Source organism: Salmo trutta, unplaced genomic scaffold (genome assembly GCF_901001165.1).
Source record: "Salmo trutta unplaced genomic scaffold, fSalTru1.1, whole genome shotgun sequence".
In the NCBI taxonomy this organism is placed as follows: domain Eukaryota; kingdom Metazoa; phylum Chordata; class Actinopteri; order Salmoniformes; family Salmonidae; genus Salmo; species Salmo trutta.
The window spans coordinates 1,825-29,276 of NW_021822276.1; the positions used below are offsets into that span (position 1 = coordinate 1,825).

The 27,452-nt window shown below is 46.1% G+C and overlaps 1 protein-coding gene across 1 annotated transcript; it reads left to right on the forward strand.

Moving 5' to 3' along the window:
- Positions 1 to 882: 882 nt before the first annotated feature.
- Positions 883 to 20,242, forward strand: LOC115181516 (protein diaphanous homolog 1; the record flags this gene model as incomplete). The annotated part of the gene is given in 11 exon segments (XM_029743442.1): positions 883 to 981; positions 1,104 to 1,198; positions 1,352 to 1,453; positions 1,782 to 2,021; positions 2,178 to 2,307; positions 3,371 to 3,495; positions 3,737 to 3,901; positions 4,344 to 4,476; positions 8,143 to 8,232; positions 15,236 to 15,279; positions 18,017 to 20,242. Coding segments are annotated over 11 exon segments (1,250 nt in total), but the record flags the coding sequence as incomplete, so codon positions are not given.
- Between the last annotated feature and the right edge of the window lie 7,210 nt (positions 20,243 to 27,452).

Consider the following 27,452-nt stretch of genomic DNA (forward strand, 5'->3'; position numbering starts at 1 on the left):
AGACATTCAATCGCCTCCTGCATCAAGATCCCTGTTTGCTAAATTATTTTGTGCGTACTTTTTTTTTTGTGTGTGTGTGTGTCCAACACACTGAACTCAACCCAGAAGTACACACACTCCCCACAGACAAGTTCCTGACCCTTGTCCCAACAGTTTGAGTGTGTATGGTGGTGTGTTCACTGCTGCTTTGTGCTTGCCTCCGAGCCCTCCGTGTCCATCTGCATGAGAACTATGTCCAGTAGCCTTGTGCGACGTGAAAATTCTTCCCCCGTGGTGGTGGAGTGCTGTTTCTCCCGTCTACTCCGAGGTGTAACGTTACAATGCTCCCAACACCTCCATTACGTTCTACAGCTGGAGGTGGGAGACACACGAAAAGGGCATCTCTCTGTCTCTGCCAGCCTCTATCTACATCCACCCCTTCCCCCCCTCTATTTCAATCATACTGTTTCTCTTGTCACCTCTGTTAAATCACTCTTTCTGTTTTCCTTGTCATATGCTTTAAAATGGTCACCTTGGCCTTCTCTCCACTGCTATATTCCTTTTCTTTCCCCTCTGGCGCTCCATCTCTCTCCTCCCTCCAGTTGAAATGTGCCTCGGGATTGACATGAGTCCTCTTGCCATTTTAGCAGACACTTTTATCTGAAGTGACTTAGTTGCCGTGCTACTGAGGACCAAATATTAACAATAGAAATTCTTCACCCCCACCTCTCTCTCTCTCTCTCTCTCTCTCTCTCTCTTTGGTCTCTCTCTCTTCTCTCTCTCTCTCTCCTCTCTCTCTCTCCTCTCTCTCTCTCTCTCTCTCTCTCTCTCCTCTCTCCTCTCTCTCTCTCTCTCTCTCTCTCTTTTCTCTCTCTCTCTCTTTCTCTCTTTCTCTGTGAATAGCTAAGAAAGACCAGGAGGGAGAGGAGGAAAAGAAAACAACCCAGAAGAAGAAGGTGAAAGAGTTGAAGGTGTTGGACTCCAAATCATCTCAGAACCTTTGTGAGTGTCATCACCACCATCCACTATGTTCAGCTTCTCACGCTTTCAATGCAGCAAAGGGTCTAGCAGTCAAGTTGTTGTTTGGGTTGTGTGTGTGAGCTCTGACTGGCTGTGTGTTTCAGCCATCTTCCTGGGCTCGTTCCGTCTGCCCTACGAGGAGATCAAGAACGTCATCCTGGAGGTCAACGAGAAGCTGCTCTCTGAGTCCATGGTGCAGGTACAGACCAGAGAGCGTGTCTTTGTCTGGCTTGCTGGCTGAACGTGAGCCGAGTCAGTGTTTCCTATGTGTGCGTTTTTATGCATTCAAATGTTGTATTCGTCCTGTGTGTAAATGAATGTTCTCTCTCTCTGTGTGTGTGTGTGTGTGTAGAATCTTATCAAGCAGCTGCCTGAACAGGAGACGCTGAATGTTCTGGGTGAGATGAAAGACGAGTATGAAGACCTGGCAGAGGCCGAGCAGTTTGGAGTCGTGGTGAGAACAGAACACACGCTATTATGTGGGAAAATGAGGCGTTAACAGAGCTCTGATTGGCCTGAATAACCCACAGCGTAACACATTAGACTTGGAACATACGAACTAGCCAACCACACACACAAACCCATTGACCCTAGTCAAACACTACCAGGAATTACAATCCCTCCCGCCCCACTTTAAAGGAAACACAACTTATAAAAGGCTTTATAGAGCATTCACAAGTGTTCATAAGCACTAAAAAGATGCTTCAGAAATCATTTATGACACACATTTTACCTCTTGTGTCTCTCATAGTCTCCAACACTCCCTTCTCTCCCGCCTCTAGATGTCGACGGTGAAGCGGCTGAAGCCTCGCCTGACGGCCATCTTGTTCCGGCTGCAGTTTGAGGAGCAGCTGAACAACATCAAGCCAGACGTGGTGTCCGTGACGGCGGCCTGCGAGGAGCTAAGGAAGAGCGTCACCTTCTCCCAGCTGCTGCAGATCATCCTGCTGGTGGGCAACTACATGAACGCCGGTTCCCGCAACGCCAAGGCCTTCGGATTCAGCATCAGCTACCTCTGCAAGGTGTGTGAGAGAGAGATCTACACACAGACACACAACGGCATGTCTACAGACACGCTACAGGGTTCGGACAAAATGGACGTGTTAAGCAGACTGCATTAAGGGTTTTAAAAGGGAGGGGGATAAAACTCTTGTCTGATTTACCCTCTGTCTAATCAGCTGCGGGACACCAAGACGGCTGACCTGAAGCAGACGCTGCTGCACTTCCTGGCTGACGTTTGTCAGGAGCAGTATCCCGACGTCATGACCTTCCCAGACGAGCTCATCCACGTGGAGAAGGCCAGCCGAGGTAACCACGACAACCGTGGACCACACTAGGGTCGGGGCCACGTCAACCTTTGTCCTATCGTGATCAAGTAGTGATAAAATCACGGGCTGGATGGAAGCAAAGTCCTCCGTCCTCGCGCTTCATAATAGTTGTTTTGCTTCCTCCTCGCTTAACATTCAGTTTGTTCTATAGCCTCGGCCTGTAGACTTGTTTCATTCTTGTTCTTTTTGAAAGCGGCAACTTTAGGACTATTTGAATATTTAGGAAATAGGCTCCTGTTCACAGCTTAAATGTGTCTTTAAGCCTTTATGATAGGCCTAGTAGGAGGATAGGTTATTGGCTATTTTGTTTCGTTTTTTTTAGATGCATTTTTTCCCACACGGATCATTTATTTCTTAATGGGCTTAAACTTGAAGCTTGTAATTCGATTTTTTTCCCCCTATAGGCTATTGCTATCGTTTGAACCCTCTCGTTATTAGTCCCCTGGCTACCATGCATGTGTAAAATGATGAAAGTGTAGCTTGGCCCAAAGTCCTATTCATATCGAATGGAGAGACGAGCGAATATAGCCTGCGTTTTTTTATTTTTTTAAACAGCTAGACCCAATATAGTTAAGGAGTGTTCGTTATAAATAAACGGAATAGCTTTGAGATATAAGGCCTATGCGTCCTACAGAGCTAGAGTGGGAAGCAGTACTCTGACTGGACATTTTGCGCTGCTTTGGTGGAATGTTCACCTCTGTCTAGCCTACTATACTCTGTTGCGTTCTATAGGCTTACATAACAGGCTGTTTATTGAAATAGGGCTATAGCAAATAGGACCCGGCAGATTACTCGGAATGTCACTCGTGTGCTGACCGACCCGGTTCCTTAAGCCTACGGTGCGGTGCCAGTCAAGTTTTAAATGGGCTAAACCATCGCCTGTCACATCACGGTGTCGTCACCATCGGCGATGGCTGTCAATAAGACGCTAGACTACACCTAACACCTACCCTCAGACACAGTTTTCCTTTCCTTGTTTTCTCTCCTCATCCCTTTGCCTTTCATGACACGTGTTGCCCTTTCCCCTCTAACCCCTGTGCCAGTGTCGGCTGAGACTCTGCAGAAGAACTTGGAGCAGATGGGCCGTGCGCTGAAGAGTCTGGACAAAGACCTGGAGACCTTCCCTCCTCCACAGAGTGACAGGGACATGTTCATAGAGAAAATGAATATATCCTTTACTACTGCAAATCACATTCACTCTTATGTCAAACTTAACTCGAGTCATTTTCACTTCCTCTGATCCAGTAAAGTTATGTGTAAAGTGTTGTTTCTAAGGAGCTCCACACATCCTACGAATTACGACGGAGACCGGAAACATCCTCTGATGTCATTTCCTGCAGGCCAGGTCTTCCATGCTGAGTGTGTGTGAGTGTGTATGCCTCTGTGTGTTCCTTAACGCTGTTCCTCACAGCTTCGTGGGCAGTGCCAGAGAGCAGTATGAGAAGTTGGACATGATGCATAAGAACATGGAGAAGCAGTACTCTGACCTGGGGGACTACTTTGTGTTCGACCCTCGCAAGATTTCTGTCGAAGAGTTCTTCGGCGACCTCAACAACTTCAAGAACATGTTCCAGGTGAGTGTGCGCTCGCTCGCACGCGTGTCTCTCGTTTCGGATCGATAGCGAACAGCACCTGTTTCTCCTCACCTGTCTGCAAGTAATATTTACTGTGTTAGTAGGCAGGTGTAGTCTACAGGTCTGTCTTATCAGTTTCCTCTTAGCCTAAACAAACACATTAGAGGGAAGGAGGAAGGGGAAACCTGGGGACAGGTTTAGCCACCTGTTCCTAGTGTTGACATCGCGTTCGTAACGGCATTTTAAGCCGTTTTAACTGCGACTGTGGTTTACTAAGAGAGCTCCGTGGTCCTGCAGGTGCTGGCTTGTTTGACCCGGTTGTCTTGGCACACAGGCCAACTCTTGAAGTGTTTCTCGGCGTCGCGCTTTTTCGCGCGCTCGCTCTCTCTCCCCCTCTCGCGCACACACGCACTCACCGTCTCTTGTGTCCATGTCCCCTCAGCAAGCGGTGAAGGAGAATGCGAAGAGGAGGGAGGCGGAGGAGAAGATCAAGAGAGCAAAGCTGGCCAGAGAGAAGGCTGACAGGGAGAAGGAGGAGAAACAGAAGAGAAGCCAACAACTGGACCTCAACGAAGGTCAGAGTGTCTGTGGGAGAGGAGTGGGTCAACGTGTGGGGGTGTGTGGGGGGGGAGGATGTTTTGTGAACTGAACTTCTCCTTGATACCAGTTGGGGGCAGTCAGAGCCCACTGTACTGCGGGATGTGTGTGTGTGTGTGTGTGTGTGTGTGTGTGTGTGTGTGTGTGTGTGTGTGTGTGTGTGTGTGTGTGTGTGTGTGTGTGTGTGTGTGTGTGTGTGTGTGTGTGTGTGTTCTCCAGTAATCCACAGCAGACCTCAGATAATCTAATATAGTGGATCTCTGCACAGAGCGAGAGGTAAGAGCGCGTGAACGAGAGACGGAGGACACAAATGTGGAGGAGACTATAGTCTCTGTCTTATCCCCTCGTACCGTTGTTTTTGGAACGAGGGGTTTTTGTCTCAGAAAAGAGTAAGAAGATGGAGGAACTCTCTAGCTCCACAAATACGTTCCTCTCTGTCTGAGATTCAAACGGGCTGGGATAGTGGCCGTCTTATCCTGACACACACACACACACACACACACACACACACACACACACACACACAGGGCATTGCGCTGAAACCCATACAAACGGACCACAAATTAGTCACTTTTGCCTTCTACACCCTCACACGCTGTCCCTCCCCCACTTTTCTTTCTCTGACCTACTTTCGGAACATTCCTTCTCTTGGCTCCAGTTGGTCTCCCTTGGGACTCCACAGTTCCACAGTCAACAGAATTCCTCTCTGCTACAGCGCTCTGTGTGTGTGTGTGTGTGTGTGTGTGTGCGTGCGTGCGCCCCCTCTTTCACCCACATTATTTCCCTCTCTCCTGATGTGTTCCAGCTGGCTCTTCTCCTCCCTCTTTTTCTTCCATCTCTTCCTAATTCTTTCCATAATTTCCCCCCTTTCTTTTTAAAGGGACAGTAAGTGATCTACCTGCCATCTAAACCAATTCTCCGTGCAGTGTGTCGAACGTGAAGGAGTCAGTTTTCATGGTCAACCACAACAGACATTCAAAACACACACACACACACACACACACACACACATGCACACCATCCATCCATCCATTCATTCATTCATAGAGCTTTGAGTGCCTTTTGAGCTTCATGTCGACAGTTGACCATGAAACTTGACTGCACGCTTGTGTGTGGCTGGGAGGCGAGGGTCCTTTTACATACAGGTGGTAGGACTGTCAAAGCTCTGTGGTATTCTTCACAACCTAGTTAAACACACACACACGCACAGTACACACACTCACCTAGTCTTTTTTGTGCGTGTTGACCTGTGTTCAAGGTCTCTCTTCATAATTACTTTGCTTCACATTTACTTCCTGCTTCTCACACTCTCCCTCTCTCCCACACACACACTAGTTGGTTGAACTCTGTGAGGTCAGAGTGTGTTTGGAGCTCATGGCCTTAACATTCCCATGTGAAATAAACACAGAGAGACTGTCCTCAGTTTCTCTCACATAGACACTCGCGTCGGTACGGTCATTAGATTAGGTGATATTACATTATAATACCAGCATATAAATTAAGATTAAAATACAGCGATATTACTTATACTACTGCTCGTTTAAAATCAGGATTTAGGCCTAGTTTATTTATGCTTAGTCTTCACTGTATGTGTTCTAGGGTTTAGTGCCAATGGCAAAAGCCTATTGTATTAGGGACAGCAGCCGTAGTGTAAGCTGACCTGGGACCTGTTCATATTCCTCAGTAGCAACAGTCCTGCGTAGTTTCCCAGGTCTGCAGCTAGGTGTCAGTGCTGCATGAAAGAGGGTGTGTTTGTGTGGGGGGGGTGAGCGAGAGAAGACACGTGGGTGTGTGTGTGTGGCGTGTAGCCACTGGGAGTGCTGTGGCTCTACCTTAGAGCCTGTGTGAGGGGGTTGGGGGGAGGGGAGTTGTAGAGCAACAGATGTCTCAGGGGGATTAGACAGCGTTGGTCCTCTCCGAACAGAGGGAGGGACACGGAGAGGAGAAAGGGATAGATGGGATGACAGGACGTGCTGGGTAAACCATCTCTCGTGGCCGAAGGGGGGGCTGTTGTCTGTGTGTGTGTGTGTGTGTGTGTGTGTGTGTGTGTGTGTGTGTGTGTGTGTGTGTGTGTGTGTGTGTGTGTGTGTGTGTGTGTTTGTCAAGTAATACCATTAGGGGTGCTCTTGTGCTGCACATGATGACACCAGGCTGTGTGGGGGTGTCTAAGGGACATCTTTAGAGAATAGCTGGTAATTATTTTGCTATTACCGGATTAGCAGAGTTTATGCCGTTTTAACTCACTGCCTTGCTGTACCTTGTTTTTGTTGGGGTCACCGTTACACACTGGTCAGAGAGCATTTGATAATGACCTTGACCACCACTCACTCTCCTATTGATTTCCAACCATAGATTATCAATGGCTGTGTTAATTCAATCAGTATTGTGCAACAGTTTTTAGGGATCATATGTGAGTTAATCAATTTGAAACACTTGTTGAAAGCTAATTAATGTAAATAAAATAAAAAATGATCAAAATAAGCCTTACAGAAATGATAGGGCAGTCGATAGTGTAATTTGCCCTATTCAATCGTTAGACAGTCTTTCCTATAGTCAATGTAGCTCCATACAATAATGCATACATGCTGTGCAGTGAGAGGGCCTTCGCCCTAGGATACGGTCGTCTCATTTTCGTTGATAAGTCATTAGGTAAACCTATAAAGCATGCTTTTTAAAACCGGTCCCGGTTTGTCCCTTTATTGCTGCCGTTAACACCCACCCAAAAGCAGTTTCCTCGAAGATGTGTTTTCACTGGATGGCTTTGGGTTTAACACAAGCGTGTGATTTATGGAGGTGGGGGAGTGGTTTTGTGCCAGATGTATTCTCCTTTTGGTTAAAAATAAAAACACGACTGCATGTTTTCTGCCTGTGCAGTTGTGTGCCGCGGCCACTTGGGTGGGTATGCGAGCTGTGTTGTGGGCCTGCACTGTGTGTGTGTGTGACTTTCTCTGACGTGACAGACAAGTCTAGGAGCCATCTGCTGCTAGGCTTACAGTGGGATTAAGCTAGTGGGGGGGGGGGTTTACAGGGGGAGGGGGAGGTGACGACAACAACCTTTAACCCCATGCAGCACCCCCCCCCCAGTCAACCTCCCTTCTTTTAGTTCAAAGTGAAAATAATTCAAACCATATGCCTGAGTGTGCCAGTGAGTCCCCTCTCCCCTGCCCCCGTTAGACAGCCAGACACTGTGTCTGCGCAGGGGTACAAAGACATAAACAAACACACAGTATACACACATTGTAGAAATCCCCGGTCGACATTGAAGATTATTGAGCCATAGTTTACTAGACCTGTAGAGTGTGTGTGTGTACTCCTGCAGCCTCTACAGGATCTGAACTGGGTCAGTGCCCAACTAGGTTACTGTATGTAATGGGCCACCATGTCCATGTGACTGGTGACACTCCCCCACCCCCCTGGGGGAGAGTTCTGTGTGTTTGTGAAGGTAGGGGGCGTGCTTTGTCTACTGAACTCTCCTCTGTCGTATGTCTGTATGGAGGATGCTGAAAATGATGTGTGTTTTATGATAAATATGGATGTTTCTGTGTTTTGTATTGATTATATATGTTATAAAGTTGTGTATGTGATATTGATTGTGTGTGTGTGTGTGTGTGTGTGTGTGTGTGTGTGTGTGTGTGTGTGTACAGAGGGTGATGAGACTGGTATCATGGACGGCCTGTTGGAGGCGCTGCAGTCTGGTGCTGCCTTCAAGAGGAAGAGAGGCCCACGACAAGCTGGTAAGAACACACTCACTCACAAAAATACAGTGGCAAGAAAAATGTATGTGAACCCTTTGGAATTGCCTGGATTTCTACATAAATTGGTCATCAAATTTGATCTGATCTTCATTTAAGTCACAGCAATAGACACACAGTGTGCTTAAACTAATAACACACTAATTATTGAATTATTGAAATCCAGGTATTTACAAAGGGTTCACATACTTTTTCTTGCCACTGTACATTCTTGGACACACACTCTCTCTCATGCACAAACAGTGACCTTCCCTCTGATGAAGCCTTCAGTCCCCTGCTGCCTCCTGTTTGTACGGTGCCATCTGTTTTGTTGCTAGAGGGCCGAGGTGTGCTGTCAGCTCAACCTGGCAGGACGGGGGTGGGGTGACAGCGACAGGGATTTGTGGCGGTCTGGGGTGTTCAGTTATAGAATAGAAATACACTATAAAAATGCGGCTTCACAATGACCTTTTTAAACAGGTTAACCCATGTTCTGTTGACAACCGCTAGCCCGAGGCTAGCACTAGCTGTCTAGACTGGGTTCATTGTGTGAACACATGCTTCAGTCAGTCTGTCTCTAAGTGATCTGTGCGGACTTCCACTCAGACCTGTTCTACTCTACAGTTCTCCAGCCTCGCTCTCTCAGGCTAGAGGAACACCACCCGCATAATCTGGTTAAATACTCTCTCCTGCTTCACTGGCCTATTGAGTTACTCACTTCAGCTGCTGCACACACACTCACGTGTACACACACACACACACACACACACACACACACACACACACACACACACACACACTTAAGAAAGCTCACTGTCACAGAAACACACATACACAAAGTTACAGCACCAGAGTACAGGCTACTTAGAGCCCAGACATTCTTCCCCCTCTCCTTTTTTTTCTCCCACCCTCTCTCTCTTTCCCTTCCTCCCTTTGCCTCTCTCCTCTCTCATCTTTCCTACTCCCCGTCTCTTCCGGGCGGTTGTGTTTGACGTTTCAGTGTTATGAGTGAGGTGATTGTCAAGTTTGGTTCAGTGATCTGTGGAAGTGTCCTTTGGGGTCCTCTAACTCTGACAGGCATTTTCCAGGGACAGCTAAAACTCTTCATCACAGGGAGGTGAGGCCCAGTCAACCTAATCACCGCTAAACAGAATGAGAGACAACCAAAGGAAGGAAAGAAAGAGGTAGAGGAATGAGGGAAAGGGGGGAAGAGAGAAGGGGAGAAAAGTGCCCACTAGGGTCTGTCAGACACCGAAACTCGTTTTCACACTCCAAACAGGAAATGTGTCCTCTCTCTTCCCTAGTTCTTGTTTTCTATGTCTGTGTTGGCTAGCTGTGTGTTTTTTTTTTTTTTTCAGGCCAATCAGAGCTTTGTTAATGTCTCATTTTTCCACATTGATTTTCAAAGCCACCTTTTCCAGTCTGCCACGGGGTTCTCCCCAGCTAGGCTGGCCTCTCAGATGACTCCGAGGTCTTATTGTAGCGGGCTAGAGGAGGTACATCCTGGTACTCTGGGCTGGTTTCAGTTAAGATGGCTGACATGCTGACTCTCATGCACACGGACCTACACCCGCATGCACTACATAGAAAACCCTCTAAGACCTTCTTGTTACTTCATTAGTATTGCCATTACTATTACTCTTTCACGCACGTCCCCCTGTTCTTCCTCACGATAGAGCACCCACACACACAGTTCCAGCCTCATGCTGGGTGTTGTCAGCTGTGTTCGAATACTAACAGTACTATTTGTGATGTGAATTGAGTATTTACTATGCTTATTCGTCATGGTATGGATATAGTTAGTACACCAAAGGTTCCCGGTTGTCGTACTAAAATCGGCAAAATCTGAAGTAAACACGCAGAGGACACTATTTCGGTACTTTAGGACCCATAGTGCAATTCTTCAGGAAATGAGCATGGCTTCACATCGTTTCGAGATTTGAAGAAAGTGGCGGAAAATATGCAGTCGAAGTACGAGAGCGGATACAAATTCATTGCTTTAACTAATTATGACGAATGTTGAGCAATGTAATAAAGTAATGACTTTTAAAATAAGTAACCTTACACGTTATATTGGCTACGCTGTCCTTACGAACCACATAGCGTGTCATTACAGCGGTATGTACCGGTATGTTAGCTACGCTGTCCTTACGAACCACATAGCGTGTCATTACAGCGGTATGTACCGGTATGTTAGCTACGCTGTCCTTACGAACCACATAGCGTGTCATTACAGCGGTATGTACCGGTATGTTAGCTACGCTGTCCTTACGAACCACATAGCGTATCATTACAGCGGTATGTACCGGTATGTTAGCTACGCTGTCCTTACGAACCACATAGCGTGTCATTACAGCGGTATGTACCGGGATGTTAGCTACACTGTCCTTACGAACCACATAGCGTATCATTACAGCGGTATGTACCGGTATGTTAGCTACACTGTCCTTACGAACCACATAGCGTGTCATTACAGCAGTATGTACCGGTATGTTAGCTACACTGTCCTTACGAACCACATAGCGTATCATTACAGCGGTATGTACCGGTATGTTAGCTACACTGTCCTTACGAACCACATAGCGTATCATTACAGCGGTATGTACCGGTATGTTAGCTACGCTGTCCTTACGAACCACATAGCGTATCATTACAGCGGTATGTACCGGTATGTTAGCTACGCTGTCCTTACGAACCACATAGCGTATCATTACAGCGGTATGTACCGGTATGTTAGCTACGCTGTCCTTACGAACCACATAGCGTGTCATTACAGCGGTATGTACCGGTATGTTAGCTACGCTGTCCTTACGAACCACATAGCGTGTCATTACAGCGGTATGTACCGGGATGTTAGCTACGCTGTCCTTACGAACCACATAGCGTGTCATTACAGCGGTATGTACCGGTATGTTAGCTACGCTGTCCTTCTGAACCACATAGCGTGTCATTACAGCGGTATGTACCGGGATGTTAGCTACACTGTCCTTACGAACCACATAGCGTATCATTACAGCGGTATGTACCTGTATGTTAGCTACACTGTCCTTACGAACCACATAGCGTGTCATTACAGCAGTATGTACCGGTATGTTAGCTACACTGTCCTTACGAACCACATAGCGTATCATTACAGCGGTATGTACCGGTATGTTAGCTACACTGTCCTTACGAACCACATAGCGTATCATTACAGCGGTATGTACCGGTATGTTAGCTACGCTGTCCTTACGAACCACATAGCGTATCATTACAGCGGTATGTACCGGTATGTTAGCTACGCTGTCCTTACGAACCACATAGCGTATCATTACAGCGGTATGTACCGGTATGTTAGCTACGCTGTCCTTACGAACCACATAGCGTGTCATTACAGCAGTATGTACCGGTATGTTAGCTACACTGTCCTTACGAACCACATAGCGTATCATTACAGCAGTATGTACCGGTATGTTAGCTACGCTGTCCTTACGAACCACATAGCGTATCATTACAGCGGTATGTACCGGTATGTTAGCTACACTGTCCTTACGAACCACATAGCGTATCATTACAGCGGTATGTACCGGTATGTTGTTCGCTAGCTACCTAACGTTAGCTGGCTACTTATACATCAAACTTGCCAGCATATTAACTATAGGCTAACTACCCAACGTTTATGGACTTGATTATTCCCGTCATTCTTAGCTAAATGGTATAGTCGCTGTGCGTTCTCAATGGACATTCGGGTGCTTTCGTAAATTCGTTCTTACTATCCCGATTTCAGAGTGCAGAATAATGAATTTACGAGTGCTCAACACTTGTTGAATATGCCCGGTGTCAGTAAACGTCGGCCTAAAAAGCGTACCGTATATTCCGGACTATAAGCCGCAACTTTTTTCCCACGCTTTGAACTTCGCGGCTTAAACAATGACGCGGCTAATATATGGATTTTTCCCGCTTTCAAATTTGTGGGTCCTGACAGCGTGGAGCATTGTCAAAAAATCCACTATCATCAACGGGTTTCGAAAGGCTGGACTGCTGCGTGTTGAAGAGGGCTCAGCGGGGGATTTGCCTCCGGATGAAAGTGACGAGAGCGACAATGAAAACGATCCAATATCGGATGAAGCAATTCTGAGGCTATTCAACTCCGACACCGAAGGAGATGGTTTCAGTGCACAGGAGGAGGAAGATAGTGACCAATGACTTTCTTGGTAGGCTACTGTTTACTGCTATTTTTTTATTTTTTGTTACAAGCCGTGTTTCGTTAAAGCCTATTTATTTTTGTTACAAGCCGTGTTTCGTTAAAGCCTATTTATTTTTGTTACAAGCCATGCTTCGTTAAAGCCTATTTATTTTTGTAACAAGCCTATTTATTTTTGTTACAAGCCGTGTTTCGTTAAAGCCTATTTATTTTTGTTACAAGCCGTGTTTCGTTAAAGCCTGTGTAAAGTTCATTTGTTTCAATGTACCGGTAGGCACCTGCGGCTTATAGACATGTGCGGCTTATTTATGTTCAAAATAATATTTTTTTAATTCAGTGGGTGCGGCTTATATTCAGGTGCGCTGAATAGTCCGGAAATTACGGTAATTAAATTGTTGCCACCAGCACAGTTACAGTCACCAACGCTCTGGATAACATGAAAACTGCCTAACCAGCTCAGGTAGGGCGAGTAAAATGGTCAGAGTGGTCTCATTTGTTGTTTCTGGAAGAAGCTAGCTAGCAAGCTAGCCAACGTTAGCGTGGATGCTTGACTACCGTTGTAAGGTCAGAACGCTCAAATCAACCCTACTCCTCGGCCCGAGTGTCCAGTGCGCCAAACGCTCTGAATTTACAAACGGACAATCTGACAACGCTCTGAATTTACGAGCGCACTCTGGCACTCCAGATGGAATTTTAACAACACACCTGATGTCTAACTAGTAATTTTACCTTATAGTTTGTTATGCTAACTAGCTAGCAAGAGATTGCATAGCAACGGCATCAACTTCCGGTAGACATGCTAAGAGCTAGTTCTCTCAACTGAAAGCATACTGTTCGTTTACAGTATACTAAAATTACGTAATAGTATGTAGTATATACTCATTAAGAATGTAGTATACAGTATGTTAGTATGGGTATTCGAGCACAGCTATGGTCATTGTGTCATGGCTGTCTGTTTCGATAGAGAGCCGTGAGGCTGATCGAAGTGTGGCAGAGAGAGGGGAGGGCCTCTAACCCCTAACCGGGGACTTGGCTCTCTCGCTCTCTCTCTGGCTGTCTCTGGGGGAGAGGTGCTACAGCTGTCCTCCCTCTGTCTGCACTGCTCTTTTTAAACCAGGCCCTCACACATTGCATACCAACACACACATATGCTTGCATACCGATACTAACATATACACACTCACATACTCCCACACTTAGACACAGAGTAACATACTTTATCCAAATAGACTCTCTCACAGCCATTCTAAGGAAATTACAAGCTACTGGCTATTCCCTCTTTCATTTAATGGAATGATGGCACCACAATGAGGCATCCCTGACATCACTATAGGCCCATCTGCTAGGTCATAACCCCACCCTAAACCACCAGTCACAATAGAGAATGAATGGCAAAGCACCAATCACAATGGAGCGACACATAAAAGGGCCAGTCACAATAGAGACACACACTCGCTCCGCAGCAGCGGAGGACTGTGGGGCTCCCTGTCTACTTTCAGAGCAGTAGGCCCAGATGACTGACTCACACTGCCACTGAGGACTGGTTTTGGGAAAGCTGTGTGTTACCCTGTCTAGCCTGAGGAGGGCGACGTGAGCTTCTAGAACCAAATCCGCTGGTTGCTGCTCCAGCTGGGAACATCCATACATACTGGCCTCGTGACTATCATGTCAAAACTACATGCTCATAGTCCTCTATCGCTCTACACACTGATCTAACTCTCTCACACACACACACACACACACACACATAGCTGTGAGCATCTGTGAGTATTGAGACCATGGCTATCTAACAATAAAACGGTTCCATCTAAACACACGTTGCTTTGCCTTTCTCACTTACTCTCTGTCACTCATTTACACACTCGCTCACGTAATCACACTCTCCAGCACATCTGCAGACACAAACAATGAAACACACACTTACCGGCACTGTTTATACGGTTTATTTCCTCATCCGGCAGTAATTATAAGTCTCCTGTGTAATGTGTAACAGATGATCTTCTCACCACCCTGACTGTGTCCCCATTTCCCCTGTCCCACACACACACATACATACACACACACACAGTTATAAACAAAGGTAATCACAGGCAGCATGTTGTGAGGCATTGTGCTGGGTTCTGGTCTAGACATCTCATTTCCTGGTGGGAAGGGAACTGCAGGCCGAGAACCAAATTCGCCTCTCAACTCTGACTGGAGAACCAGTTACACACAATGGAAAGAAACATAAGCCATATTGATCAATCATTCATTCAGAAATAAGGGTTAAAGGTTTAGGTCAATATCGGCACAAAATGAACATGTTCTTGATCAATTAGAAATGTATCTGCTGTTCTGACAGCATGCTCAGTTACTAACATAACTCAAATTGATTGAACCCCCCCCAATTTCCTCGCCCTGATTCTCTGACCCCCAAACCGGTGTCCTTGCCCTGATTCTCTGACCCCCAAACCGGTGTCCTCGTCCTGATTCTCTGACCCCCCCCCAAACCGGTGTCCTCGCCCTGATTCTCTGACCCCCCCCCCCCAACCAGCGTCCTCGTCCTGATTCTCCGAACCCCCCCCCCCCAAACCAGTGTGTGTTAGATCTCTGTTCTGAACACCCTGGGGTAGATGAGAGCAAGGTGCTAATTTAAAGCCACAGCTGCCTGCGTTTTTTCAGCAGGGATGAAGCTCTGTAAACCCCAGCACTGAACAAGTGAAAGGAACTGAGTTGCATAACCTCTAATGTATCTCTCCATATTCCTCTCTCTCTCCTCCTCACTCTTTCTCCTCCTCACTCTTTCTCCTCCTCTCGCTCTCTCCTCCTCCTCTTCCTCCCCAGACTCAGTGCTGTCCCTGTCCCAGCTAGTGCTGGAGACCTGCTCGGTAACCCGTGTGTGTCAACAGAACCATGTGACTGTGTGTTGTAATGTGGTTAACAGCCATGGTTCATTCATTTGCATTTGCGTGCGTGTGTGTGTGCCTGTTTGCATCTGTGACCAGAGTCGAACTAACTGCCACCTTCATTCTAGGTCAACTCCAGAACCCACTACTACATCTCGCTGCTCGGTCCTCATGTCACACACACACACGTACCGTGTACAACATGTACTGCTGTTAAACAAACAGTTATTTTGCAGCAGGTGTTGCTTGAGGATTAATGGCTCTTACTTCTGATACATTTGCATACACAAGTCAACACACCCACAATCCCCCACTGATCTATATCATTCTAAATGGCCGCTTTAGCACAGCTGTCCGCCAAACGCAGGAGAATAAAGGGGAGAGGAGGATTTGTCCACAGGGAACAATCTCACACTCCATCTCTCTCTCTCTCCTCTCTCTGTCGCTCTCTCATATAGTGGTTTCACTGCTCTCACTCTTCCGTGTATTCCTGTCTCTCTGGTTATGTGCCACATCCTCTCTTTTGTTTCTATGTGGTCCTCTCCTCTCTCTTTATACCGCTCTCCTGTCTCTCTTTATACCGCTCTCCTGTCTCTCTTTATGAAACTCTCCTGTCTCTCTTATACCGCTCTCCTGTCTCTCTTAATGAAACTCTCCTGTCTCTCTTTATGAAACTCTTCTGTCTCTCTTTATGCCGCTCTCCTGTCTCTCTTTATGCCGCTCTCCTGTCTCTCTTTATGAAACTCTCCTGTCTCTCTTTATACCGCTCTCCTGTCTCTCTTTATGAAACTCTCCTGTCTCTCTTTATGCCGCTCTCCTGTCTCTCTTTATGCTGCTCTCCTGTCTCTCTTTATGCCGCTCTCCTGTCTCTCTTTATGCCGCTCTCCTGTCTCTCTTTATGCCGCTCTCCTGTCTCTCTTTATGCCGCTCTCCTGTCTCTCTTTATGCCGCTCTCCTGTCTCTCTTTATGCCGCTCTCCTGTCTCTCTTTATGCCGCTCTCCTGTCTCTCTTTATGCCGCTCTCATGTCTCTCTTTATGCCGCTCTCCTGTCTCTCTTTATGCCGCTCTCCTGTCTCTCTTTATGCCCTTCTCCTGTCTCTCTTTATGCCGCTCTCCTGTCTCTCTTTATGCCGCTCTCCTGTCTCTCTTTATGCCGCTCTCCTGTCTCTCTTTATGAAGCTCTCCTGTCTCTCTTTATGCCGCTCTCCTGTCTCTCTTTATGCCGCTCTCCTGTCTCTCTTTATGCCGCTCTCCTGTCTCTCTTTATGCCGCTCTCCTGTCTCTCTTTATGCCGCTCTCCTGTCTCTCTTTATGCCGCTCTCCTGTCTCTCTTTATGCCGCTCTCCTGTCTCTCTTTATGCCGCTCTCCTGTCTCTCTTTATGCCGCTCTCCTGTCTCTCTATATGCCCTTCTCCTGTCTCTCTATATGCCGCTCTCCTGTCTCTTTATGCCGCTCTCCTGTCTCTCTCATATTCCTAGTACATGAATCTTCTCTGCTTCCTTCCACCCCCCCCCTCTACATGTCCCCCCTCTTCACAGCCTCCAATCCTCCTCTGTTCCTACCTGCTCCTCCCTCTCCCCTCCTCACAGCCTCCAATCCTCCTCTGTTCCTTCCTGCTCCTCCCTCTCCCCTCCTCACAGCCTCCAATCCTCCTCTGTTCCTTCCTGCTCCTCCCTCTCCCCTCCTCACAGCCTCCAATCCTCCTCTGTTCCTTCCTGCTCCTCCCTCTCCCCTCCTCACAGCTTCCAATCCTCCTCTGTTCCTTCCTGCTCCTCCCTCTCCCCTCCTCACAGCCTCCAATCCTCCTCTGTTCCTTCCTGCTCCTCCCTCTCCCCTCCTCACAGCCTCCAATCCTCCTCTGTTCCTTCCTGCTCCTCCCTCTCCCCACCTCACAGCTTCCAATCCTCCTCTGTTCCTTCCTGCTCCTCCCTCTCCCCTCCTCACAGCCTCCAATCCTCCTCTGTTCCTTCCTGCTCCTCCCTCTCCCCTCCTCACAGCTTCTAATCCTCCTCTGTTCCTTCCTGCTCCGATCTCCTCCCTCCCACCCCCCTTTCCTCCCTCCCACCCCCCTTTCTCCTCACAGCCTCCAATCCTCTGTTCCTTCCTCCACCTCCTCTCCTTCCGTCTCTCTGTGCCAGCAAGACCATGTGGTGTGGTAGTTAGTTATCTGACACATGTAGTGAAGGGTTCTGTACATACACACACACACACACTAATCCTTGCTCACATTAACGCCACTGCTCTGTGTGCATGCATACGTGCATGTGTCTCGTGTATGTGCATTTTGTTCTTTCTCCTGATCACCATTGAGAATACATGCTTGTGCATGTGTGTGTACTGTTGACCAATCAGCAGTAGACTGTAGGTATTCCTCAAGACAGCCTGCCCTGGCTTGTGGTGAGTCAGTCACTTCTCTCTGTGCTTACATCCCAAGTGGCACCCTATTCCCTACATAGTGCACTACTTTTGATTAGATCCCTATGACCCCTTGTCAAAAGTAGTGCACTATATAGGGGATCGGGTGCCATTTGGAACGTTGCCTGGTTGATGTTTGCAGTGAGAAGTTTGGTTTGGCCGTGTTGTCTTTACCCTGTACCGAACTGCATCCTGAATGGAACTGACCCATCGCAAATATCCCTGTCTGTCGCATGTCTGTTACCGCCAGATGATCAACCCTGACTTGTCTGACCTCTCTTTCTTTCTTTCTTTCTTTTCAGCCAACCGAAGAGCTGGTCATGCAGTAACGAACATCCTGGCCAAAGAGTTGATGAAGGAGGACACCCCGCCCTCCTTCAGCAAACCGCTCAATAAGAAGACCAAGGCAGAACAGAAGGAGGAGCCTAGCATAGAGGGGGCGGGGTCACTAGATGATCTCTTAGAGGAAAGCCTATCACGGTCCAGTTAAAAACGGGTAGAAGTTACCCCTTAGCCACAGATCTTGGATCAGCCTACCATACCCATATCCTAACCTTAACCATGGGGGCAGGGATACAGAAACTGATCTTAGATCAGTGTCTAGCGGCAACTTCCTCCTACTCTCCTTCGTAGGACCACGGGATTGGACAGACTGGGTCTGAAGGGGCCAATGGATGAGTGCGGGGCTCTCACCTTAACCACACTCCCAGGGTTTCGCAGGCTGGCTTGCTATTAGTCGCTTCCACGCTGAGGGAGGACTCTTGCTCTGCCGTATAAACGTACAGTATCAATAGTCAAGCGTCAGCATCTGCACACATCCACTGCACTCTGTCTATCGCTCATTCAGTCTCTCTTTCTCTATCAATTTCTCTCGCACACACTGTCACCATCTATCCATCTACTTTCCTCTCTCTCTGAAGTACGTCTTGAGACAGTCCCACAGACACTTTATCAGGAGAGATCCTACTTTTTTTTTTCTCCAGAGGGATAGGATGGATTTCCCAATCCGGATGGTTGGACTGTCCTACCTATGTGGAAGCCCTGATGTTTTATAGAACATGTTTTGCTTTTTCCCAGGTTTGGTTTCAAACCTGTTAAATGTTGCTCTGTAATTGTCAAATATGCTGTATGTTTATAAAAGAAACAAGTGCCAACCAATACAACTTGAAGTTGCACATGTCAGCCCTCGTGTTGTCCAATAGGAGTTTGTGTTGGGTTAGGGTGGACCAAGGGATAGGTCTAAGTGTGTGTGCGCACGTGTTCCACAGTCCTCATCTCATTTCCCCGGTTCTTTATGTTCTCTCTGATTCACAGGGAGGAGTCACTATGTCGGTGATAAACAGACTATAGGGCCCTATTGGCCATTCTCAAAGGACGTCTCCACAAGCAGGAAATTGTGTGTGTCCAGAGCTAAGTGTGTGTGTGGTTGTTTGTGCATTTGTTGTGCGAGTTTGTGCTTGGGTATGCTCTGCCATCTGTAATTACTGTATGGTCCTGCCTCTGCCTGCCTGTCTGCCGTCATCATAAATGCTATATTTCCTAAACAGCGCTGTGGTCTTTCTGCTGAAGTTACAGCACACTGGAGACCTGCCCCCCAAAAAATGCTGAGACGAGTGTGTGTCCCTGAGTGTGTGTCGCCGCACGAGTGCGTGTGTGTGTGCGCGCGCTTGCCCCTTTAGACTGCAACACCCGTTGCTGAACGTCTGGCCTTTCCGGTTTTGTATTTGTATTCAACATCAGCAAATGTTGCCGCCACAACGTTCGTGTAATCCAAGGAGAATGATAAGCAGTTCTGCCAGTTAACCCGTGCTTTACCAATCCCTATGCAAACATGACATATCCCTACTGCTGACCTCAAGTCAGTCACAAACGGTTAGAGCATCTGCTTGAACAACCGTGGTTTCCCGTAAGCGCTGATCAGAGATCGGTTTGTACAGGTCTCTGGAATAGAGCCAAGCACAAGCTTGTTGGGCTTTTACCAGCACAACATATTGTTATTATCAAGAGCTGAGAGATCGTTTCATGATAATAATCGTTGCTTCCTGCAGTATATTTCAAAGGTATGAAAAGGACAAACGTTACCGCAACGTCTGTGTGACTTAGCAACTTCAGTCAAGGGGCGGCGAGGAAACATTCAGCCCTTAGATTGTAGCTGTTCGCCAGAAACAGAAGTATGACGTGTCGACCGTAAGACAACGTTCCTTGTGTGGATGAGTCATTTCAGGTGATCCTGTCCCTATTATTTAAGTGGTCTTTTAAAGGACGTTGAGGAAAGGTTGAAAAAACATCACTGGAAAATAATCACATTTTCTGGCCTGATTTTATAATTTTCTAGATTTTTTTCATATTTTCTTTTTTTTTCTTCTTTTTATAAGAGCTTGTTTTCTATGTGAATTTTTACTCTTGTTTTAATGGACGTTAAAAGTAGAGGTTCAAGTTGATTTCCGGAGATATCACTGTGGTAATATGTATTAGATTATGTAATTCGTTTGTGCTGTCCGCTACCATTAAAATGACTTCAATAACAATGTGTCTGAGGATTCTTTTGTACAACAGAATCTGTCCTGTGTGCGTGTGCGTTCACTATGACGTCAAATACAGAGCTCTGTTCCTGGGTCTCAGCCAGTGGAAATTTCATCTGAGGTACACATCTCTGCACTCCATGGTTTAGAGAGCAGGGGGGGAGGGAAATGCTAGTCTATATTAGATCACAGAACACATACAGTCCATTTGGAAGAGCTAATACAGAAGCTACGCAAAGCCCGAGACTTTACAGACGTATGCTGTATCAACATACACATTCTTTCCTGCCGTGGTAAATTCCGTTGTTGTGGCTGTGTTTCTTCTGTGGGTCCAGGTCCCTGAAGTACGCTGGTGAGTTTTCCACAGACTTCTGCCAGCCAACGTTCCACAGATCCCAATGAACCCTCGCTGGACGAGCACCAGACCGTGTGTGAGCGAGAGAGATATTTGCCTGTTTATTTTCTTAATACTCCTCTCCCGAATGGTTAGATAATGGTTGAGGCCTGTGGTGGGATTGAGGTCTGACTATTCAATCAGGTTAAGTCATGATTCCCAATAATCTACTCGCACCCCCTCAGTCAGCCACCCGGAACCAGCTAAGAAAACCATGGTTTCTCTTGACCAACAGAAGATGACCGCAAGCACCATCGACATTATGGCTCTAGGCCCATATTTAGGAGTGCTGATCTAGGACCAGTTCTGCCTTTTTTTAAATCATAATTAATTAGATGGGGGACCTGATCCTAGATCAGCTCTCCTACTCGGACACTTCATACATACGGAATTCTGCTCAACCAGCTAGGTTGAGTTTGGGGGCCTGTGTTCTGAGGGTTTAATACAACCGAAATAGTCTACCACTCTTAGGTCAATAGCCGTTGGGTGGGGAACACATTATTTCATTCAACTTCCACTGTCCTCCAAGAGTGGCTGACTATGAGACAGCCTAATTTCCCATAAGAAATGAAAGACCGAGTAGGGGAGGATGTTCTCTGACACATTTTGTCTTCAGTAAGGCAGGGAAGATAATATAGTGTTCTGTCCTCCACCTTTCCCCTCATTAAGACTGGTGTTGATTTAACCAAGACCTCCCTCTCTCCCTTTCATCCTTTATAGCTCTGCTGTGACCAGAGACATGTGCCGGCCATATTAAACTAGACTAGTGCTTTTGGACAAACGGTAAACGAGTCCGTGTGTTTGTGTTTCCTGTATATCTCTGCGCTCAGCCGTGGCTTGTCATTCTTCCCCTCTCTCTCCTTTTTGAAGACAGAAATAACAGTCCGGTTATTCTCTCGGCATCTGATCTGAGTCAGACGCAACCCACATGAGGCCTAACTGTCGTCTCTCTGGTCTGTCTTTATACGTTTGGTTAAGTGTGCCCTTGTTTTTTTTTGTGTGTGTTTTGCTCTGGGAATGACGTGGACAATGTGGCAAAGCTAAATGTGTGTGCGCGCTGGGAGTAGTCCGTAGTTGTTCAGTGTGTTTGTGAGGTTGGGGGATTGGCGTGTGGGTCAGGAGGGAATGTCCAGACCACAGATTAGATTACCTTTCATCTAGATCTGTCTTGTCCCGGTCTCTGTATGGAGCCGTAGTTATTCTGGTAGACCGCGGAGGTAACCCGCCATCTTCCTCCTTCTCAAAGACCGACCCCATCCATCCTCCACTCCCACCTTGACCTCTGACCTCGTACATCAGCCCCCTGCATTCCTTTACCATCTGTCTCCCTCTCTCTCTCTCCAACCCTCTCACACTCACCTCATCCTCCCACTTCTGCTGAGGTCTTAGTTTTCTCTGAGTATACCAACATGAATCCGTGTGGTTAATGTGAGAAGTGTGTGTGTGCGTCAGCTATGATATTGGTCTATAGAAAGAACTGGGTGTGTCCGAGAGAAGACGATGGAGGGTAGAGAGAAAAAGAGTGAAAAAGAGCAAGAGCTGCCCATGATGAAGTGATTAGCCATCTGACAAAGAAGAGATGGAGAGTGTGTCTGAATATGTGTGTGTGTTCTTTTTATTGGGTGTGTGTGTGAGTGTATACAGTGTGTCTAAAGGTGAACAACTGTTGGCTTTGTGACTGTTTGCATGTTGCGTCATCATTTGAATGTAATCCTGTATGGGTGTTTGAACGTTGTACCCAGAAGAACCACCAATAGACAGTGAAGCATCTCATTGTTTGCCATTGACGAAGTTGTCTATATGTTTTAAGTTTGTTTGTGTGTTCTGGTTCCTAAGAATGTATCTTATTGTTCCTGTCCCTGGTGCCTACCTCCATACCACATCCTCATCCCACATGAAACTATCTGTGCCATTCTGAGTCTCAATCTTAAAGCTATAAACTCAATTCCTCCAGACTTTCTCATTACTAGAAGCTAGGAGTCTCCTACAGTATCTTTGTGGCTTGCTTGGCCTTTTAGTACAAGATCTCCTTCCCTTCCTCACTAAGATGTTGTTTTGAGGAGGGTGTGTGTGTGTGTGTGTGTGTGTGTGTGTGTGTGTGTGTGTGTGTGGTGTAGAGGGTGGGCGGGTATTGCAGCACAGAAACAGAAGGGAAGTTGGGGACAAAGCGGAGGTGGGGTATGATCGGTCCACCATGGCCAGACGACGCATTGCCATCCGCATTGATACTGTAATGAGCCCTAGGGAGCCGAGGACCAATCAGAACGCAGAGGCTCAGTTCTCAGGGCCTGTGATTGGCTGGCTGGGGGTTCTGTCGGTCGGTCTCCAGGTAGCAGACTGGACGAACTGGAGAATATCCCCCCCAGGAGGGAGAATGGATGGAGGCGATGTGATCTCACTACAGGAGGAGAACGGGATAAACACACCTTTCTCCCTCCTCTCTCTACCTCTGTTTTTATCCTGTTACCTCTATCCATCCTCTCTTCCTGTCATTATTCCCTTTCCCCTATTACCTATCCCCTTCTTTATATTTTTCTCCTTCCACATCTCTCTCTGTCCCTCTCTTTGTTTTTCTCTGGCTGCTAAGGAGCAGCAAGATTGCAGGCAGGGCTCAGTTTGAAATCAGCATAACTCTTTCTCTTGGAGGTCCCACTCAGAACAACCTTGGCACTCTATGGTCTCTCACACTCTCTCAATTCAAGGGCTTTATTGGCATGGGAAACATGTTTGCATAGCCAAAGCAAGTGAAATGGATAATAAACAAAAGTGAAATAAGCATAAAAAAATAACAGTAAACATTACACTCACAAAAGTTCTCTCTCTCGTTGACATTCTGAGAGAAGCATAATAAAGCTTGAGTTTGTTTAGAATGCCTTGTTTGTACTTTTTCCTCTCCCTGGGAGAAAGAGGGTATGTTTTGGCATTATCTTATTCCAAATACCCACTACAGCAGGATGTCGTTCCAGAGAAAGCGAGACAAAGGGGGTAGTGCTGACTGATGAAAAATAATATCTTGGCTGACCTGCCTGGAATGGATGGCGGTTCAGAAAGTGTGTGCGGGTTTGTGTACAGAGACCCACTCTGTGTCTCTCTCCCTTCCTGCCTCAGTCATCATGTATTCTCTGATGAAATTATCCAGCTCCTTGTACAAAAGGTTTTACAATACCTAGAATTTATGCACAATTAGCACTGGCCTCCAAATGTCAACCGATTCGCTCTGCCACCACCAAAGTGGCTTCTCCAATGCCGTCTAGGTTCCCTCTGTTTCCTCCTCATATCCCACCTTACATAAGCAGCAGAGAATTAAAAAAAAAAGTAGGCTTGCGTGGCAATTTATTTCTTATGTACTGCACTAATCGGGTGCCGTTGGTGACTCGGACTAGATCAACTACAATCTCTCTCGTATCACATGTGGAGCATGTTTCATGTCATAAAAATACAAAGCAAGAGGAATCCGCGGGTTGTCGTATATATTGAGGACATGTTCGTCATGCGTTAACGTGATGTGACGTATCCATCTCTAAAGACGCTGCGTCCAGGGGATTGATAGCGCTGCACTGCGGAGAAAAGCTGGCCAATTATATGCTAGTGCTTTCCCGCCCGTGATTCTCTCCACGGGGAGCGTGCGGGAACAAAGTCAACTTGGCCTACATATTCACGGAATTCACATTCGCTTTGAATTTGAGCGAATACCATCCATGCACTCTGAAAATTACTTTTTAATGTTTGTGCAGTATGTTAGATCTGAGGGCGTAGAATGTAGACCAGCATGAGCTATCTTTTACTCATACGTGAGTAAAATATAGCTCAATAGAAAATGACTCAAGTGAAGTGATCCTGTAAAATACTACTTGAGTAGAAGTCTAAAAGTATTTGGTTTTAAATATACTTAAGTATCAAAAGTGAAATTGTAAATCATTTCAAATTGCTTATATTAAGCAAACCAAACGACGTTTATTTGTATTTATTTTAATCTACAGATGCCCAGAAGCACTACATTTACAAATGAAGCATTTGTGTTTAGTGAGTCTGCCAGATCAGAGGCAGTAGAGATGACCAGGGATGTTCTCTTGATAAGTGTGTGAATTGGACCATTTTCCTATCCTGCTAAGCATTCAAAATGTACTTTTGGGTGTCAGGGAAAATGTATGGAGTAAAAAGTATATTTTCTTAAGGAATGTAGTGAATTAAAAGTAAACGTTGTCAAAAATATAAATAGTAAAGTACAGATACCCCAAAACAACTACTTAAGTAGTACTTAAGTGAAAATACTTTTAAGTACTTTACACCCCTGCTTTCATAAAACATGTGATCCATAGCCGTGAATGTAGGGGTCCTGAGGCTGCTGCAGTACCCCCTGAAAAATCAGAATAAAATGTTTAAAAAATATTGATTAAAAAAGATATGGGGTGACAATGCATGAACCTAAAAGCTAGGAGGTTATTTTCATGAGTAGATCTGTATGAGGATCAAATCCCACTGCTTTTGTCTGACTCCTCTGCTGCTTTAGATTGGAATACCCAAACCTCACCACTCCACCATCCCCTCTAACTAAATCTGTTTCACTTCTCAAATGTAGAAACACATTTAGATTTGAGCATTCATCCTAATCCTAATGCCACAGCTCATCCCACAGGATCAGTTCTGTTGCACAGAGATTTCTCTCCCAAATGTCAGTGTTGTTATTTCTGCTATTAGAAGGGGAAAGATCTCTCTCTTTCACCACAGCAGGCTGAGCTGAGGAAGGATGCCATTAGAATAGCAATAAGACCCAAAGGTCACACAGGCACATTCAGCGCTGTAACTCTCTCACACACACACACACACACACAATGCAGTAAATCCCACACACTTATTATGCCAAGGGTCAAGGATATGGGCGATTAATAGTAGTGATGGTAGTAGCATAAGCATTAAATGTTATAAGTGATCGAGCTATCCGTAGTACTATTGATGATGTTAGTGGTGTTATAGTGGTAGAACTGTTGATGTTAGTGGTGTTATAGTGGTAGTGCTACTGATGATGTTAGTGGTGTTATAGTGGTAGTGCTACTGATGATGTTAGTGGTGTTATAGTGGTAGTGCTACTGATGATGTTAGTGGTGTTATAGTGGTAGCGCTACTGATGATGTTAACGGTGTTATAGTGGTAGTGCTACTGATGATGTTAGTGGAAGTGCTACTGATGATGTTAGCGGTGTTATAGTGGTAGTGCTACTGATGATGATAGTGGTGTTATAGTGGTAGTGCTATTGATGATGATAGTGGTGTTATATTGGTAGTGCTACTGATGATGTTAGTGGTAGTGCTACTGATGATGTTAGTGGTAGTGCTATTGATGATGTTAGCGGTGTTATAGTGGTAGTGCTACAGATGATGTTAGTGGTGTTATAGTGGTAGTGCTACTGATCATGTTAGCGGTGTTACAGTGGCAGTGCTACTGATGAATATAGCGGTGTTATAGTGGTAGTGCTACTGATGATGTTAGTGGTAGTGCTACTGATGATGTTAGTGGTGTTATAGTGGTTGTGCTACTGATGATGTTAGTGGTGTTATAGTGGTAGTGCTACTGATGAATATAGCGGTGTTATAGTGGTAGTGCTACTGATGATGTTAGTGGTAGTGCTACTGATGATGTTAGTGGTGTTATAGTGGCAGTGCTTCTGATGATGATAGTGGTGTTATAGTGGTAGTGCTACTGATGTTAGCGGTGTTGTTGTTGTAGTGCTACTGATGATGATAGTATTGTTATAGTGGTAGTGCTACTGATGATGTTAGTGGTGTTATAGTGGTGGTGCTATTGATGATGTTAGCGGCGTTATAGTGGTAGTGCTACTGATGATGTTAGTGGTGTTATAGTGGTTGTGCTACTGATTATAGGGGTGTTATAGTGGTAGTGCTATTGATGATGTTAGTGGTGTTATAGTGGTAGTGCTACTGATGATGTTAGTGGTGTTATAGTGGTTGTGCTACTGATTATAGCGGTGTTATAGTGGTAGTGCTATTGATGATAGTGGTGTTATAGTGGTAGTGCTACTGATGATGTTAGTGGTGTTATAGTGGAAGTGCTACTGATGATGTTAGTGGTGTTATAGTGGTAGTGCTTCTGATGATGTTAGTGGTGTTATAGTGGTTGCGCTACTGATTATAGCGGTGTTATAGTGGTTGTGCTATTGATGATGTTAGTGGTGTTATAGTGGTAGTGCTATTGATGATGTTAGTGGTGTTATAGTGGTAGTGCTACTGATGATGTTAGCGGTGTTATAGTGGTAGTGCTACTGATTGTGTTATAGTGGTAGTGCGACTGATTGTGTTTTAGTGGTTGTGCTACTGATGATGTTAGCAGTGTTTTAGTGGTAGTGCTGCGGATGATATTAGCGGTGGTATAGGGGTAGTGCTACTGATGATGTTAGCGGTGTTATAGTGGAAGTGCTACTGATGTTAGTGGTGTTATAGTGGTAGTGCTACCGATGATGTTAGCGGTGTTTTAGTGGTAGTGCTACTGATGATGTTAGCGGTGTTATAGTGGAAGTGCTACTGATGTTAGCGGTGTTATAGTGGTAGTGCTATTGATGATGATGATAGGGGTGTTGTAGTGGAAGTGCTACTGATGATGTTAGCGGTGTTGTAGTGGTAGTGCTACTGATGATGTTAGCGGTGTTTATAGTGGAAGTGCTACTGATGATGTTAGTGGTGTTTATAGTTTTAGTGCTACTGATGATGTTAGCGGTGTTTATAGTGGAAGTGCTACTGATGATGTTAGCGGTGTTATAGTGGTAGCGCTACTGATGTTAGCGGTGTTATAGTGGTAGTGCTACTGATG